The sequence below is a fragment of the Rhinichthys klamathensis genome, unplaced genomic scaffold (genome assembly GCF_029890125.1).
Source record: "Rhinichthys klamathensis goyatoka isolate OS25496 unplaced genomic scaffold, OSU_Roscu_1.1 h1tg000654l_1, whole genome shotgun sequence".
Classification (NCBI taxonomy): Eukaryota; Metazoa; Chordata; class Actinopteri; order Cypriniformes; family Leuciscidae; genus Rhinichthys; species Rhinichthys klamathensis.
Genome location: NW_026607098.1, coordinates 418,896 through 437,169, shown reverse-complemented (window position 1 = coordinate 437,169; position 18,274 = coordinate 418,896). Strand labels below are relative to the sequence as shown.

Sequence of the window (18,274 nt, the reverse complement as noted above, 5' to 3'; positions counted from 1 at the left end):
AACGGATGAAAGAAGAGACTCAAAACTAGTGCTTACAAAAATGTACTAATTAAGATAACAGAGAGAGAAGTATATTATATAATCACATCATTTAGACATCCTTCAGTTTGAGGTTTGTAGCAGGTGATTCATAGAGCGAATCAGTAAGATTATTTTTATGTTTTAAAAAGAAGATTCACCATATAATGATCAAATTAATACAGTATAAATGTGAAATATATTACAATTTAAATCCTTGATCCTTCAGAAATCAATATTCTAATATGCTGGTCAAGAAACATTTCTGATTATTATCAATGTTGAAAATATTGTTGTGCTCTTACTATTTAAGGAAACCGTGATATAGGCTATATATTTTATATTAAACTAAAATGTGTTTTTGTGTACAGACATGTCATACTGCAAACAAAAGTGAAAATGCAAATAGAAATGTAAATTTTGTAACTTATTACATAAACTACTCCGTACTGACCATCTCTTCTGCTTTCATTTCCAACTAATCCTCAGAACAGGATCCTAACTTAATCCTCAGTGTTGGACCGTCCCTCTCGTTTCCCACAAAACTCCAGTATTTATTCAACCTGAAAACTTGATTTATTCTCTTGTTATAGTCAGGAGATAAAGCAGCTATGCAAGGCCTTTCTGTCAAATAATTCCCAACAACGATATTTATGTTCTTCCTCTTTTTGTCTTTCTTCAGGAAGTTACTGTTACTTGGGAAGTGCAGAGATCGTGATGACAACCTCTGTTCTTTTAATATCGATCGAGCCTCATGCCCACAATGTCTGACCAGACCATTACAGGAAACAGATATTCCAAAGCCTCAGACGGTCACTGGGTTATTAATAATCTCAACTCGAGTCTGACTCAATGCAAAACCAGCATCACTGGATTAAAAAAACAAGCATATCAACACATCAGACTGTCCTTTTATTGACGCATCCCAAAAGGAAATGTATATTTGTGAAGGTGTGGTTCTGCTGTTCAGACGCTCCTCAGGATTGTGTCTGATCCGGATGTTAATGCACAGCTCATGAGAGCCGCCGCTCAAATTATACCAGCATGACTGCAAACTCCATCTAAATGACACCTGAAATAAGTCATTACACGACGTCCCATTCTCATCTCAGCCTCTCGGTTCGCTTAAGGGTGAGGAGAACCGTCAATAATAAACCTCCATTAGCATCTGTTCATCAATCTCCCCTATCTGCAATCATATAACGGTTAGCCTACAAACTAAAACAAAAATCACGTGAGAGATCAGAGGGCTCACGTTTAAGTCTGAAATATGACTGTAAGGAAACTATTAAAGTCAAACACATGAGGCATGATGTCTGTTACTGCAATTCTTGCCATTAATGCACGGCATCATTAAATGAATCAAAATGTTATATAAACAAATTAATTTTTAGCTTTTTAGTTGTTAAATCTGTTATCAAACAGTAAACAAACAGTCAGATAATACAGTATAAATGTGAAATATTATTACAACTGTAAAATTGTAAAATGTAATGTATTCCTGTGATGTAAAGCTGAATTTTCAGCATCATTACTCCAGTCTTCAGTGTCACATGATCCTTCAGAAATCATCCTGATATGATGATTTGCTGCTCAAGAAACATGTAACGTTATTAGTATGACTTATTATTATTATTATATATAGTTTAGCTATAGGTCTAGCCTATATTTACTCTGTGTGTGTGTGTGTGTGTAATATATATATATATATATATATATATATAAATATATATACATAATCGTAAAAGCACTCATGAACTTCTGTTAATTAAGTCAACAGGTCGTGTTCATAAAACTAAAATTCATAAATAATCCGATGTTAGTGATGACGATGGATTATTAATTGTCTCTGTGCATGATGAAAATCATGTATAACACCTGAACACAAATACATGAGCAAAAGCAGCACAGAGATGCTCTATGAGTATGATGCAGCCCATTTGATCTGATGCAACAGATTTCATAATCCCTGCAGATGTCACACAGATTATCCAGATCTTTAAAACCCGCAGAACTATAACAGAAAACACACATACACGTCTATTGAACACTCGTTTAAAAACATAGAGTGAACAATATGCGTTAAACTAGATGGATTGATCTGCATCCCAACGGCCATATATGAGCAGCAGCACATCCGTGAACCGTCAAACTCATCCTACATACACACACATCTCTGTACACCAGCTGTGAAAGAGCGGAACATTTCTCTCTCTCTTACCTTTAGTTCACGTAAAATCCGCTTATCCGAGCGTTAGTGGTACATGTGGCTCCTGTCAGTTCGAGCGATTGAGACAATAGCGAACAGAGCGTGGAGGGAGGGGTATTTGGGGAAGAGTTTGGGCAAATCTGGCGTCAGTTATCCATAAATACGTCATACATTGCGCGACATTTATTTTGTGATAAAAGTCCCAGAGATATTTATTTATTTATTTATTTATTTGGCATTGGTCACAATTACAATAATTATTACACACTTTCAATGTTTCATAAACAGCACATGTTAAACAGACACAGACAAATAAAATAATAATAATAAGAGAATAGAGAAATTGTAAACATAAGAGGGGTCAGGAATTATATTATTTTATATATTTATTTAGCTTATTATTTTATATATTTATTTTGTGATAAAAGTATTATCTTAACTTATTATCTTAATTATTTACATATTATAGGTCCCATTTGAAAACAAATTAATTTAAGATCACCTCTGTTTTTAGATCACTTCCTTCCTATTATTAAAATAAATATTTAAAAGGCAGAGGGGAATTCATTGGATAGAGTATGTGCTTTTATTATGTATAGCCTTCTAGTTTAGTGGAATTATTAAGAGACTTTTATTATATATAGTCCTCTGGTGCTCATTTACGACATGTATGAAAGACCTTTATTATGTAAATATATCCCGTACGTCGAGCGTGATCAGCTGGGACTGTGAAGAAAAGCTTTGGCAAGTCAACTTACAAATGTTATTAAATGTTAGAGGCGCCGCGTTATTCTATTTTACTCATAGAATAAAACTGTGATGTGAACAAAGTGACTGTAACTGCCCAGAAGTGACGCTCGCCGTCAAAAACAAGGGTGCAAAATCAATTTACAGATGAACCTCCATCCATATTCATAACAATGGTGAGTTTTTTTTTTTTATATATGGCTTTGAGCGTCACATCAAACCCAGCAAAGTATTGCTATCCATGATATGATAAAACAATAGTTATGGTAGCATGTGCAAATAATGTTAAACGTGCATTATTAATGTCATAATTCACTAGTACAGTCACCAAATGCACTTATTTAAATCGATATGAAACAAGGTGGGTTTAATGTTAAAGTCCAGATTATTAGAGCCTTCTAGTGCACCATGGCTCTTTCTTGAAGATGTTTCTTTTCTTAACCCTGTTAACCTACATGCATTCGCTGTCAAGGACTAGGAAGGGCACCATGCTGTCAGTTGCTCTGATAATTACATAATTAATAATTAAGATTTCATCCAATTTGGGGATGTAGTAGATCTATATGTCTTGTGCATTGTGCATCAGTATGCATTCATTTAGTTTATAATTGCGATCTAACTAAGAAGTCTCGTCTTTTTGCTGTAAATATGTAACAATCTTTAATATTTTCCTTATTAAATAAATAAAGTGTAATCTGGCAATCATGAACGATGCTGCTTATAGTAATCACATAACGACACAAAATGGACAGTAGTTCCCAATGTCATCTGTGGCGATATGAGAGCTGATGTGCCTAGACAGATGTGACATCCTATCAGCCGAGATAACTGAAGATGAAGATGATGATGATGATGATTTCTGGAGCAGAGAGGAGACTCATAGACTCATTCAAGCGGAGCAGACACTGAATCCGGCTGCTCTGTTCGTGGGCACAGCGCCGGCCGGTCCATGCATGGATGCTGAGGAATTTCAGACAGGATATATTTGAAATCAGACTGTTGAGAAATAATCAGCTCGATAAGCTTTCAGTTAGAAAATAGTGTGTCATATCATATGCAATGTTATTTAAGCCTTGGAAAATCTGATATTTGCTTGAAAGCGTTTGGTTTGTTTCATAGGACTCTAATGGAGCAGCATGAAATGAGATGAAGTCTGTGTCTTTTTATGCGGTGAAATCCGAGCAAAAGCCAGGTAAGCGGAAAAACACTGTGCTTTTCATGCAATTTTTTTCTTGCAATGACAAATGCAGCGTGGCACACTGGAAACAGCCACTGAAGTATTTTTTTTTTTTGCAGATGCACTCATTTTTTTTCTCACTGTCTCCAGAATCAGATAAATGAACTCCAGTGAAGCATCAGCTCAGCCAAAAGCACCTCATGTCGTTTCTGGTGAGAGTCGAATCTTTTTATACCCAGCTTGTTTGTGCTAAGCTCATGATTCATGCTTTCTGTGTTCATTTCTGCAGGTCTTGTTTTTAGGTATCAGAAATGTTTGGTTTTGATTCTGGAGTGGGTTTAGGATTCAGTGTAGTAGGGATGTTTTTATGGACTGAAGATGTTCACTGAACAAAATCCATGGCCTGATTCTTCTCTAGTCCCTAGATATCAACACATTTAATAATAAACGCCCTCATTAATATCCACCAATTCTCCACCTCACCTCTGAATACAAGAGGATTGTGTCAATGTCTCACTCATGAAGAAATGTTCCGGATTCAATAAAGGTTCGATAGACTTTATTCAGAGCAGCGATATGAAAATTTTGGCCGATACTGATAATTCTTTATATTAGAAAGTTGATAACTGACATATTGGCCGATAAATCTACATTTTTATGTAATTCTTGAGAGATTACAAAAACAAAAGTCTCACTATTAAGGCATGTCCCAAACACACAATTATAAGGTTCTTATTATAATAGTTTGAAGCCTATGACAGACTGGCGCTGCACATGTTGCACTTTATTGTATTTTCCTTTTTTGAAGTGATTCCATTCATATTTCAAGCAGTTCAAAACCATCATGTTGAACAGTGCACATCTGAAGTGTCTCAGCTGAAGAAAATTTGCACATCTGAAGGGCAAATTTTCTTATCTGACCGATAACATTAAAAATGAACATATATCGGCCGACACTGATATGATGTCCGATATATCGTGCATAATTAACAGGTATGAAAGCGAGGCTGTGAGTGATAGATAAACTTGCCGTGTTTTCAATCCGCTGAGAAGCTGTGTAAAGCTCCTAGATCACTTCTAATTTTCCACAGCTCAGGTTTTTTGTCGACTGAAATTTCTTGGAAAGATATTTTAGCTGTGTTTCATCAGCAGAACAATCCAAAAACACAATTAAATAACAGTACAACCCACTGAAGAGATGTACGTCTGTCCCTCACAGCCTCGCTTTCATTCGCTTTGATAAAAATCTAAGATGGCACTGCTGTGAATAAGGTCTATATTAAGCATGACTTGTTCCTTAGTGTGTAAAAACACACAAAAAGCGAGTTTGCTGTAATACACTTACAATGGATCCTGTTTCACTCAGTAATACATAAATAAATAAATACTGTGTGATTAATAGCCATGAAAACAGATGTTAATTTGGCATCAATACAAAATGTCCATTGTATTTTTTTTAACTAATGTTATAAAAGAACATTTTGACATCAATTCTATTTTAAAAGAACATTCTGGGAAATTACCGTTAAGTGTTCTTCCACCATTATTAATAATAATCAAAATGAATAATCATAATTCATATCATCATGTGTCTGTTAATGTCTCGCTCCTAATGTTCTGGATTCAATACAGGTTCTATAAGCATGATTCGTCCCTCAGTTTGTAAAAGCAAACACAAATCGCATTTACAGTAATGCACTTACACTGGATCCTGTTTTACTCAGTAATGCGTCACATTATGGAAGTCAGTTTGTCTGTATTTGTCTCAATTTGGATGTATTTGTCTCAATTTTTTTTTCATGTTGACTTTTTGCATTGGAACATTCCTGTAACCAAAGCTTAATCAAACACGGCTAGTTTGATTTCCATAATCATCTCTTCGTTTTGCCTCGTCTTGCTTTGCCCTTCAGCCCACCCTTTAATGCATTTTCATACTTTGGATGTTCATATTCATCTCCATATTCATTTGTGGGGGTGGGGGTTGTGTCTCATCTTTCCTCCCCTCTTCCCCTCAGGACTGCACCTGTATCTCGTCCCACTCACATGTCCAGTCCATCAGCATAGAGGAGCAGTATGAAGACATCAGCCATCAGTGCTCGGTCAGTGGAGTTTAATAATAGATCATCATGGCCTCAGCGGTGTGTTTGAAGGCATCAGGCATTGACTTTCACTCTTGGGGAATTCACACAGACCGTGATTAAATTACTGCACTGTTGATCGCTAGCGGGACTGAGTCAAAATTGTACATTTAGGAATTGGCTCAATGTGGTGTCAGGTAGAATTTGAATTGGATTGGCCGCAAACCACAGGGTTTTTAAATAGAGTTTACATGGGAATGACAGGAAGAGGAATTTACGGAAGTTGCTATTCTAAGAAATGTAGTCACACAGTAATTGTGTGACGAAACATATGTCAGATATATTTTTATTTATTTAATCTACCGTACAAGCAATACTGTCAATATTATACTTGTGTATGTATATATGGATGTTTCTATCTATCTGTCTATATATATATTATAGCTCCACAGTTCTGGATAAATTAAGAATCACAATTGTTTTTGGTTTCAAATAGAGATCACGATTCAACCTCGTTTCTGAACGGACAACTTAATAAAATAACATGTAAATTACTGGAGGTTCTGACAAATTATTAATTGCTGCAGTCTATTTAAAAATGTTTAATTAATAAACTAAATTGGTTTGAATGAATGATTCAATGACTCACTCATAAATACTTCACTTGTTTCATTATTGAATGATCAGTGTTTGTGAACGAATCTCTAGAACGAAGGATTAAAAAAATATAAATTTTTTAACACTCATTTGAAGCATTATTTGTGCCATCTTACTATCAAAAGGGGATTTGCTATATAAAATATATATATATTAGGGCTGGGCAACGATTAATCGCATCCAAAATAAAAGTTTGTGTTTACATAATATATGTGTGTGTAGTGTGTGTATAATTATTTATTATATATAAATACACACACATGCATATATATATTTAAGAAAAATGTGTTATTAATATATCAAATATTTATATTTATATATAATATTAATTATGTATAAATATATATAAAGTATATACATGCAAATATTTCTTAAATATATACATGCATGTGTGTGTATTTATATATATAAAATAATTATACACACTACACACACATATATTATGTAAACACAAACTTTTATTTTGGATGCGATTAATCGCGATTAATCGTTGCCCAGCCCTAATATATATATATATATATATTATATTTTTTTCAATCAAGACAACTCTCGTAATAGTTGTAAGATAGTTGTTAGAGCATATAATCCCTTATGTCTACGTAGCAGATCTAGGCAGGTGGAGCTGGTGGAGGGGGAGGGTTTCAGAACAACTATATAACTATATATATATGTATAATGTGTATATAATATATATATATATATATACACACACACACACACACACACACACACACACATATAATAATATTTTAAATCACGTCAAACATTAATAATATCATCATGTTTGTGTTAATAATAATAATAATTCCATTTTAAATCTGTCTTGTTTGATACCTAAATATCCATTATGATATTTTGAACTCAGCTTAACTTTGTCGTGTTGCCAACGGCCCTCTGTTGCCCACGTCGCTTTAAATCATCAACTCTTATTTAAAATGAATGACTTCCAGTCACTTTGTCACTGCAAATAGTTGTCAGTGTGAAAGTCCCTGTAGCAGAGACACTATGTCTTGCGATGGACACATCAGTCATGCCAATTGAAACGTCATTGGATATTCAGCACAAGCTCCGGTGAGTTTCAGATTGTTGTTGTGCTCAAGTGTGTTCTGAGTGGATCCATTGTGTTGCAGTTGTCACAAAGCAGTTTTTCTGTCCCATGAGTCTGCATGAAAGCTCACTTGTGTTATTGTGCCATGTCTTTGTCTGAAGGTTGAAGGCGAAGGTTGTGATTCCCCTCCTGTGACAGGAATATTTTGTCTTTTATTATTGCAGCCTGCTGAGTCACTTTCCCATTCATGGTCTAGAGTTATTATACATGGTCTACTAGTATTATTCAATAAAAAAGTTATGAGCTGAAGTTATCTAAAGTATAAATTGTTGTAGTGTTGACATATTTATAGAAGCTACATGAATAATATCAAATCTGGCTTAATTGCAACATAACTCAATCACCCCTTAAAGTTCAAAGTGATGCAATGCATTTTCTGTTTCTGCAACAAGACTTGCTTATGAAATTCAATATAACAATATTATTCAAAGCAAGAAAAAAACCCCAATGTTTAAGAATTGTACTAATGAGGAACTGAGTGAACTCTCATAAAGCATTATGAATTATGTAATTAATCGCTGAATTTAATATTTTGTCATTTCTTTTTTTTTCTTTTTTTTATGATTTATTTATGCATTTTAAGATACATTACAAAACAGTGGGAGACAAAAAAGGCACTAAAATATATAACAGTAAACAGATACACCGAAGTCCCACAAGAAAAAAAAAAAAGAAAAAAGAAAAAGAAAAAAAACCAACAAAAAACAACAACAAATTACAAGTGCAATCTAATACAATCCTGCATACAGTAAACCCAATTATATATTGACCAGACAATACAGGAGTAGTATCATCTAGGCTGGGGATTGGTGGGCTTGGGGTCTGGGAATGGGGTCCAAAATCAAACACAGAGAGCAGGGTCAAGCTGGAGAGTTTGGACATGTTCACGAAGGGGTCTCCAAAGCTTGACAAAAATAGTGCTAGGTCGGCGAAGAGAGTACCTTATTTTCTCCAACTTCATGAAATAAAGAACATCTCTAACCCAGCGAGTGTGAGATGGAGGGTGAGGGCTCTTCCAATTCAATAAAATTAACCGTCTAGCCAAAAGAGTTAAAAAAGCTATAAAGTCTGAGAAATAAGAAGGCAAAGAATGACCAGGCTGGAAAACCCCAAATAAACCAATTATTGGACAAAGTGGTATTTCCACAGAGGTTATAGCTGACAATGAGATAAAAATGTGGCTCCAAAAGGAAGACAGTGCAGGGCAGGACCAGAACATATGAATTAAAGTGGCTGAACCAGAGTGACATCGGTCACACTCCGGGTCAATAGAGGGGTTGATGCGAGCTAACCTGGTTTTGGACCAATGTGCTCTATGAACCACCTTGCACTGTATGAGTCTGTGACGTGCGCAAAGAGAGGAGGAGTAAACCCTGTTCAAGACTGCTTTCCATGTCTCCTCGTTTATGTCAGTACCGATATATTTTGTGATTTCTAATTACAAAACACTACTACTGTAGCTCAATGACAGTAGCAACACCAAGGCAAGCTTTAAACTTTTTCATCTAATATTTAGATTTTAGGTTGTGTTTTTAATAGCTTTGGTTAACGGTAATAACCCTGTTTCTCAGTCATTATACTATCATGCAGGATAAAACTGATCTGAGACCTGTGAATATTCTTCCATGTTCCAGTCATGGTCCTCCAGCATCACATTAGTGTCATGATTCACAGGACAGAAAGTGTCTCATTTTGTTCCCTTAGCGAACATCTAACACCATCTAACACAGTTTTACCCATGTACAGTAGTAGAGTTCTGTTTGTATGTGTGACGTGTGTGTTGCTGTCGTTTATTTGCTGTGTTTATGTGTGTGACAGAGCAGTGACGTCTCTCCGTGTTCTGTGTTGACGGATGGCGATGACATCACAGATCTTTCCACTGACTCCGCCCACTATCAGCTGCTGTCACAACTGGGTAGGGATCATGTCTTACTTAGTATGATATAAGTTAGTTGTTCCCTGGAATCTTGGGTAACACTTTAATTGAAGGGGTGTGCATAAGACTAACATGACACCTTCATAATCATGACATGACACATGTTATGAATATGAAGGAAGTTGTATGCATGTTTATGACAACTGTCATTAAGTGTCATTCGCTCAGTTATGACATTTTTAATGCAAATATGACATTGTTTGAGATGTCTTTGTTATGACAACTTGACATAAACAAATACATCATAACCTGTCAGTGTCTTTGTCATGACAACTTGACATTACTAAGACAACACAACCTGTCATAAACATGACCTAGCAGATTAATTATCAAACTTAAGAAACCACTTAGCTTTATTGGTTAACATTACATTAAACTTTCAGGTGGTTGGTTTTGACATTGGCTTTCATGAAGCCATTATAACTTTTTAATTACAAATTCAATTTGTACCACTGTAGTTGAGGTCATGAAAAATATTCATGACACAGTTATAATGGCCTTATGACAGCCAATGTCAAAACCAACCACATGACAGTTTAATTTAATTTAATGTCAAGTTGTCATGACAAATACACTGACAGGTTATGATGTTATGGTTTATGTCAAGATGTCATAACAAAGACATCTTAAACAATGTCATATTTGCATTCAAAATGTCATTATTGGGCGAAAGACACTTAATGACAGTTGTCATAAACATGCATAAACCCTACTTCATATTCATGACATATGTCATGTCATGGTTATGAAGGTGTCATGTCAGTCTTATGCACACCCCTTCAAGTAAAGTGTTACCGAATCTTGTTTATATCATGTATTACCATATGTCTTACTCTGTTCTTAATGCTCATATGTGTGGGTATTTTTGTATATATGTGCAGGCCGGGGCTTTAATAACCTCAGTCAGGTGAACATGGCACGTCACACACCGTCTGGCAGGCTGGTGGCAGTAAAAAACACAAACCTGGACGAGTGTACAGAAGATGAGCTGCTGCAGCTGATGGTGTGTGGTACACTTATGAGAGCTTGCCATTGATTTCTACTATTTGAAAATGAAGCTCTGACATATGACATAATAGTCAAAAATATATTATTTAAAATCACATTGTCTATTGAAACTTTCGAAAATTAAAAATTTTCAGACTTTTATGGTATTGGCATTTCTATTGATTTCATCTGTTTTTGTTTATGAAGGGAGCTTTTAAATGTGAAAAGCATATACATATATACTGTAGTACCGGTTCACACTCTTAGTAAAATGAGAAAAAGGGAATTTTTCATGATCATTTTTGTAACATGAGGCTATTTACATAGTGACTGTTGGTGGATGAAATAACCGCTAAGCTCCAAAAATGACAAAACCATTATAAAAAGTAGCCCATAAGACTTGTGTATGATATTTTAAGGTTTTTAAAGCCATACCATGATTTGTTTGAGAAACAGGCTGACGTCATTATTCAGAAAAATAACAGCATTGGTGTTTGCAACAACACGAGAGCAAGAGAGGGTTTTTTTTGGCCCTGTTATGATGATTGTCCTCGCGTTGGTTGAAGAGGATTGACTGTAATTGTGAGGGCATTTTCAGGTTTTAGACACGCACACAACTTTTTCTCAGAAAAGCCCATTGTGCTTGTGGATTCATAGTTTGTGCATTAATTGCAGAATGAGGTTCTGCTGTCCAGACGGTTCCGTCACCCGAACCTGCTCACGTCCAGACTGGTGTTCAGCTCCTGCTGTCAGCTCTGGGTTCTGTCTCCGCTCATGAGTTACGGTAAGAGTTCACACTCATCTGTCTCTTGCTTTCTGTTTTCTGTCCCCATCCTTCCCTGGTGAAATTTCTCTGCACGCGTTTCATTCAGGTTCTGCAGACTCTCTGCTCAGGTCGTACTTTCCGGATGGAATGAGCGAGTCTCTGATGGCGTACCTGCTGTACGGGGTTCTCCGAGCGCTCGAGTACCTGCATCACATGGGCTACGTGCACAGGTGAGCGCATGAGGGATCGCTTTCACAGAGGCTTGAATTAAAGGGATAGTAAAATTCTGTCATTTTACTTGCCTTCATGTCATGCCAAAACCATTAGACTTTCATCGAGAGAACAAAAATAAAAGATTTATGTCCCTCCTTGAAAGTCTATTCACCCAAAACTCTGATGCTTCAAACGTTCCCAATTCGCCTACTTATTCTATGCCCTAAAAGTATGTACTATTTTTGTGAAGAAAAGTACATACTTTTGAGTGTGTAGCAGAAGAGTTGGCACGCTTAGGGACAAACTACTTCATCATAATTGTGTGTTTAACGGACCGCTCTGTCTATTAGTTACATGCATCCCGTCACCGTATAAACACCTGTCAATCATCTCGTCACAGTTCAAATCCTCCATATTCAATGTAATCTGATTTCCTACCGTATCGGAGAGAAACGCAGTAGCACGATGATCTGCCAGTCGTGTGTCTTTCATGCAGAGACTCTCCTCGCGTTTTTGCATAATGATGCGTTTAAAAGTTTATGACCGAACGTATCTTTATAAAAGTTCACAATGCTGTTGCAGATTAATTATAATGTGGATAACATTGAAAAAATATCTTTTCGTTAGGTAATCACTCAAACTCCTTTATCTAAACCTCTCTACTTAACGATCGGTCTCGCACATCCGCCATGTTTGTAGTTTTTGTTTAAAATCCTCGTCCAAACCACAATTGTTTGGGCAATATTAGCCAGTAGAGTGAGCTAATCCAGCTCAGGATCTGCGCTTCATATTTTAACTTATAAAAAATAGTAGACTACAGGTATCATTGGAATACTCATTACAACATACTATGATTTAAACACATTAATTCTAATTTCTAATACTTTTTAGGATGGAAAGTATGGGAAAACAGCACAAGTCTTTTGAAGAGATACGATCGCTTTATTTGATTCATTTGGGCTTTTAATCACATATAAACATTGATCAGCATTCAAATATGGTAAGCGGAAGCTCAAGCATGCTTGCTTGATGCGTGAGAACCAATGAGGTTTATTCTCGCGTCTAACACAGCATGTTTGAGCTTCTGTTGATGTTCGCTGATCAATGTTTAAATGTAAATAAAAGCCTACATTTAATTTGTTCGTCATATAAAGCGATAGAAGAATTGGATTAAACTGGATTTATTTTACTTCTCTTTATTGATGATTTGAACCGTCAGAGTTTTGGGTGAATAGACTTTCAATGAAAGGACAGAAACCACTTCAAATTTCATTAAAAATATCTTAATTTGAGTTCCGAAGATGAACTTATGGGTTTGGATCGACCCATTATGGAACAACCCAGAAATTTTGAGTGAACTATCTCTTTAATCTGGCCTCTTCTCTTCTCTTCTCTTCTCTTCTCTTCTCTTCTCTTCTCTTCTCTTCTCTTCTCTTCTCTTCTCTCCTCTCCTCTCCTCTCCTCTCCTCTCCTCTCCTCTCCTCTCCTCTCCTCTCCTCTCCTCTCCTCTCCTCTCCTCTCCTCTCCTCTCCTCTCCTCTCCTCTCCTCTCCTCTCCTGCAGAGGTGTGAAGGCGAGTCATGTGCTGCTGTCAGCTGAGGGCCGTGTGTGTTTGTCAGGGCTTCAGAGTGTGTACAGTCTGATGAAGGATGGCAAGAGGATGAGAGCTGTGTTTGACATGCCTCAGCACAGTCCGTCTCTCCTGCCGTGGCTGAGTCCGGAGCTTCTGCGACAGGTGACAATCCAGATGTGAAAGCTGTTCCAAACAGCAGCATTATAGACAGTATAAAACAATAAACGATATATATATATATATATATATATATATATATATATATATATATATATATATATATATATATATATATATAAATATGAAGTGAGCATTTGATTATGACCGGTGCAATCTAAATGTAAAAAATGAGCATGCACAATTAAATATCCAAAACTGTCTGATATACATGCTACCACTAAGTTTGGCGTTAGTAAGATTTCTTTTAAAGAAATTAATATTTTTATTCCGCAAGGATGCATTAAATTGATCAAAAGTGACAGTAATTACATTTCTAACGTTACAAAAGATTTCTATTTCAAATAAATGCTGTTCTTTTGAACTTTCTATTTAGCAAAATAAATTTTAAGATTTACACAAAAATATTAAACTACACAACTGTTTTCATCATTGATAATAATAATAAGAAATGTTTCTTGAGCACCAAATCAGCATATTATAATGATTTCTGACGTATACACTACTGGTCAAAAGTTTGGAAACATGAAGGTTTTTTTTATGTTTTTGAAAGTAGTCTCTATGTTTGTGTGTGTGTGTGTGAGAGAGAGTATATGAGTGTATATATACACAAAAATCATCCTATAGCAGTCCATTAAAATAATTGGTTTACTAATATCGGCCGATAACCAATACAGTACTAATATTTTGTCCATTCCTAATTATAAGGCCTGGTCAAGGTCAGGACAGGACCAACATCAATTATCACATTATGATGGATTTTTGTGTCTCTCTTCCTGTGATGAAGGATCTTCACGGCTATGGAGTGAAATCAGACATCTACAGTCTGGGAATCGTGGCATGTGAGCTGGTCAGTGGCAGAGTGCCGTTCCAGGACATGCCGCCCACTCTGGTACTGCCGTTCTTCACGTGTGCCATCTGTGAGCATGCAACTATGATTACTGAACGCTGTTTCTTCTTCAGATGCTGCTTCAGAAGCTGCGGGGTTCTCACTGTTGTCTCCTCGACGTCCCCCCTTACCCGCTGGGAGACATGGGGGCGCTCAAGGTGTCTCGTTCCGGTGTGGATTCGGGGATCGGCGAGAGTGTTGCGACTGGAAGTCTGACTCGTACTGCCACTGCAGAGAGACCTCAAAGCCCCGCCCCCAAAAACCACTCGGTCACACTGCACAACCTGGTCCAACTGTGCCTGCAGCAGCAGCCTGATCGCAGGTAGAGACCGGGAGACCCTTCGCAAACACACTACACTGCCAGTGCTCAAAATGGACAGATGACGCTTTTATAAGAATTTCAACATGCACACTATAAGTTTGGGGTCTGTAAGATTTTGTTATGGTTTTGAAAGGCTCTTCTGCTCACCAAGGCTGCATTCATTTGATTAAATACAGTAAAAACAGTAAAGTTGTGAAATATTATTACAATTTAAAAGAACTGTTTTATATTTTAAAATATATTTTATTCCTGTGATACAAAGCTGAATTTTCAGCATCATTACTCCAGTCTTCAGTGTCATATGATCCTTCAGAAATCATCCTAAAATGCTGATTTCTTCTTATTAAAAATGTTAAAACTTTACTAATATTATAAGTGGACTTCAGTGGAAAATTTAAATAAACCTAAACCTGACATTGAGATTACATTTTTGTAATCAAATTGTCTATAGGAACTTTATACAAAATATATATATATATTTTTGCATAAGGTTTTATGGTAATTTATTGATTGCAACATGATGTTACTATTCTATTACTATTCTGTTACTTTTTTGCACAAAAACTTTATTAACATTAGAAGTGGACTTTGAAAATTTGAATAAAAAAAAGTTTGATATGGCCAGTTTATTAACAAAAATGTACTCTCAGAAGTTTAGTTTATACAGTGTGACGCATTTATCTGTTGCTGCAAATATACAAGGTGAAAAACAGCTAAATAATTCCAGAGTCATATGAATTTCATTCATAATGAAATGCAAAAAATATATACATTTTATTTATTAAGGTGATTTACTAAGGTTTGCGTTCGTCAATTTACTGGTATTTGTGCCATTATTTACCGCCCCCAAAAAAGCACGTCTTAAACCAGACGATAATTTGCTCTGCCCCTGGTAGATTGTGTTGGCCATTATGTCTGTGTTCATTAATTTGTGCGTCCTCAGTAGATCAAGCGCAGAACTCTCCACTCCTATCGGTGCTTTTATGGGATTGCGTTCTCGCGCTAATTTGCCCTGTTTGGCAATAAACATGTTTTTTGACAAAGATTTCAAATTGTTTGTGCTCTATATAACCTGTATCAGAATGAGGTTCGCAATGGTGCACCCGAAGGCATGGGTTGAAGACCCAGTCAGTGACGTCACGATATGCACATTTGTTTACATTCATACTGACGTAATCACCATGACCAAAATTGTCCTTTTTTTTTTTACATTGAATCTTGAAAAAACATATATATATATATAGACCTACCTACCGACCCTTTTTTTTTTTTTGCTGCTACTGCAAACCAAAATATTTTTAAGGATGGCCTTACTGAACCCCATTATGTGTGTTTGTTGTTCAGGCCGTCTGCGACTGCTCTCCTCAGCCACCCCTTTTTCAGACAGGTAGATTCACCCTTTCATCAAGCTTTGACTAAATCTTCAGTCTTCGAGTGTAACCTAAAATCTTCATGCATTGATCTGTGTGTCTGTCTTCCAGGTGAAGAAACACACGAGGGACTCTTTCCTGAGTTTGATGTATCCGGCCGTGCCAGTGTCCTGTCCTCCAGACACACCTCCATCCGGGACACCGACCCAGACCTGCAACACCCCGTCTCCCAGCGACACTGAGCCAGAGGACGGCATGTGGGACTTCTCCTAAACCTGGCTGACCCTCTCTTGGCCATTTTCTTTCTCACACAAATCTTGACCCAGGCAACTAGCGATACATATATTCCATGTTAATCCATCCTAACCAGCTGCTACATTTTGTTAGTTTGTCGTTCACTTGGTTTTGTATACCACGGTAGCCCACCCACAGTGAAATCTCATTGGTCTATATTCCCTCTCTTTACGGACCAAAATATCGATGACATCATCTTGCACTTATGGGCGTATCTACATTTTTAGCCAATCAAATGCTCTCTAGAATGAGCACATACCAGCTGCCTAGACATTTCCTGAATATCAATAGCAGGTAGAAAATCATTGTTAATCTCTATGACCGAAACTAAAAGCCTATTAGCCAGGGCTGCACGATTATTAAAATAAAACCGAAATTATGATATAGTGTGGTTATCAAATCACAAAGGCTGCTATTTAATGAAATAAATTATGCACTGCATGTATTGATAGTGTTTTCAGCGTCTTCGAGCGGCTTGATTCACAGTACATTTTTCTTAAATACTTGATTTGGTTTTAATTTACAGTGACATTACAATAGTAATATTTAGTAATATTATTATTATACTCATATTTATATATAATCACTACGTTTTCGACAAAATTGTGCAGCCCTACAAAAAAGCACAGCAAAGCTAGAGCTTTTTGATTTAATCACTAGCACAGTTTTTATCAGAAAAATCACAAGTAGATTTTATTCCCCGAAATCGTGCAGCCCTACTATTAGCTATTTGGGACAAGCAAGTCCTTTTGATAAACAGGAAGTTAAACTGCACTCGTCAAGCCATTTGACGCGTCTTAAAATGTCAAATACTGTATGCTCAGATTGACTGTGAATTTTTTCACTTTATGCAACGGTTTTACTTTCATTATGGACCGAAAAATGAAAGAAAGACACGTGACTTGTGTCTTATTCAATGCTCTGCGCTCATCTGTATGCTGCACATTCTGACTAATGTAGTAGGTCACCCAAGTATTCCACATACTACAGTATGTACTGTTAGTATGCTATTCCCATTAGACCATGGCTGCGTCCAAAATTGCATATTCTCTTGAGTAGGTACTTTTTTTGAATAATTAATTACTTGACAACCACTAAAAAAGTATGTTCTATATAGTATGAATGTAATCTGGACTACATTCCCCATGTTGTCATTATCATGTGACCTACCAGTATCAGTTGCTTCGCTTCACTGCCATTCACTAATCCTCTCCCGTGGCCTCATGGGATAGTAAAGTGTCCATCGTATGCACACTTCAGAATCTCGCCGGAAGAAGTAGATCATCCGGATACTTTTTGTTTACTCTTTTATGAGTACTGTGAATTCAGACATACTTCTTTTGTCACATACTGTTTTTCACCTACTAGATAGTAGGGAAGTATGCGATTTGGGATGCAGCCTGTGTCAGTGTGTGATCAGAGCTTCCTGTTTGATGTTCACAGCAGCCAATCACATCATGAACTAACTGCAGATCACTGGATTTGATCCAGCTCCTATGAGTGAGGTCATCAATCTGAGCCATGAATGCTGGGAGCCAGATGTCATGTGTGTGTGTGTACTGAGTGTGTGTGTGTGTAGGTTATTAGTACATCACCCACTCAGCCTGTGACCGTGAACGTGTGGGTGTGTGTACAGTACATGTGTTTGTGTGTATCTCTGTTCAGATTTCCAAAACCCTCCTCCTCTTGCTCTCTATGAAGAAGCTGCACATGTTTTAATCCTGTGAAGAAATAAACCAAGCCATCAACGCTGT

The 18,274-nt window shown here is 36.6% G+C and overlaps 1 protein-coding gene across 1 annotated transcript; it reads left to right on the top strand.

The window, feature by feature from the left end:
* Positions 1 to 3,032: 3,032 nt before the first annotated feature.
* stradb (STE20 related adaptor beta) lies at positions 3,033 to 17,512 on the top strand. Its single transcript, XM_056241548.1, has 13 exons — positions 3,033 to 3,150; positions 4,094 to 4,166; positions 4,302 to 4,363; positions 6,167 to 6,250; positions 9,813 to 9,909; positions 10,812 to 10,933; positions 11,593 to 11,701; positions 11,790 to 11,913; positions 13,459 to 13,630; positions 14,433 to 14,537; positions 14,609 to 14,856; positions 16,201 to 16,243; positions 16,338 to 17,512. The coding sequence occupies exons 3-13, from the start codon at positions 4,352 to 4,354 to the stop codon at positions 16,497 to 16,499; spliced, it is 1,278 nt and encodes a 425-aa protein (XP_056097523.1). The 5' UTR covers positions 3,033 to 3,150; positions 4,094 to 4,166; positions 4,302 to 4,351; the 3' UTR covers positions 16,500 to 17,512.
* Positions 17,513 to 18,274: the final 762 nt, after the last annotated feature.

Excerpts from the sequence above, each read along its gene's own strand:
- stradb (XM_056241548.1), top strand. Across the intron at positions 9,910-10,811 it reads TCAGCTGCTGTCACAACTGG|GCCGGGGCTTTAATAACCTC; the intron begins GTAGGGATCATG and ends ATATATGTGCAG. Across the intron at positions 11,702-11,789 it reads GTCTCCGCTCATGAGTTACG|GTTCTGCAGACTCTCTGCTC; the intron begins GTAAGAGTTCAC and ends CGTTTCATTCAG.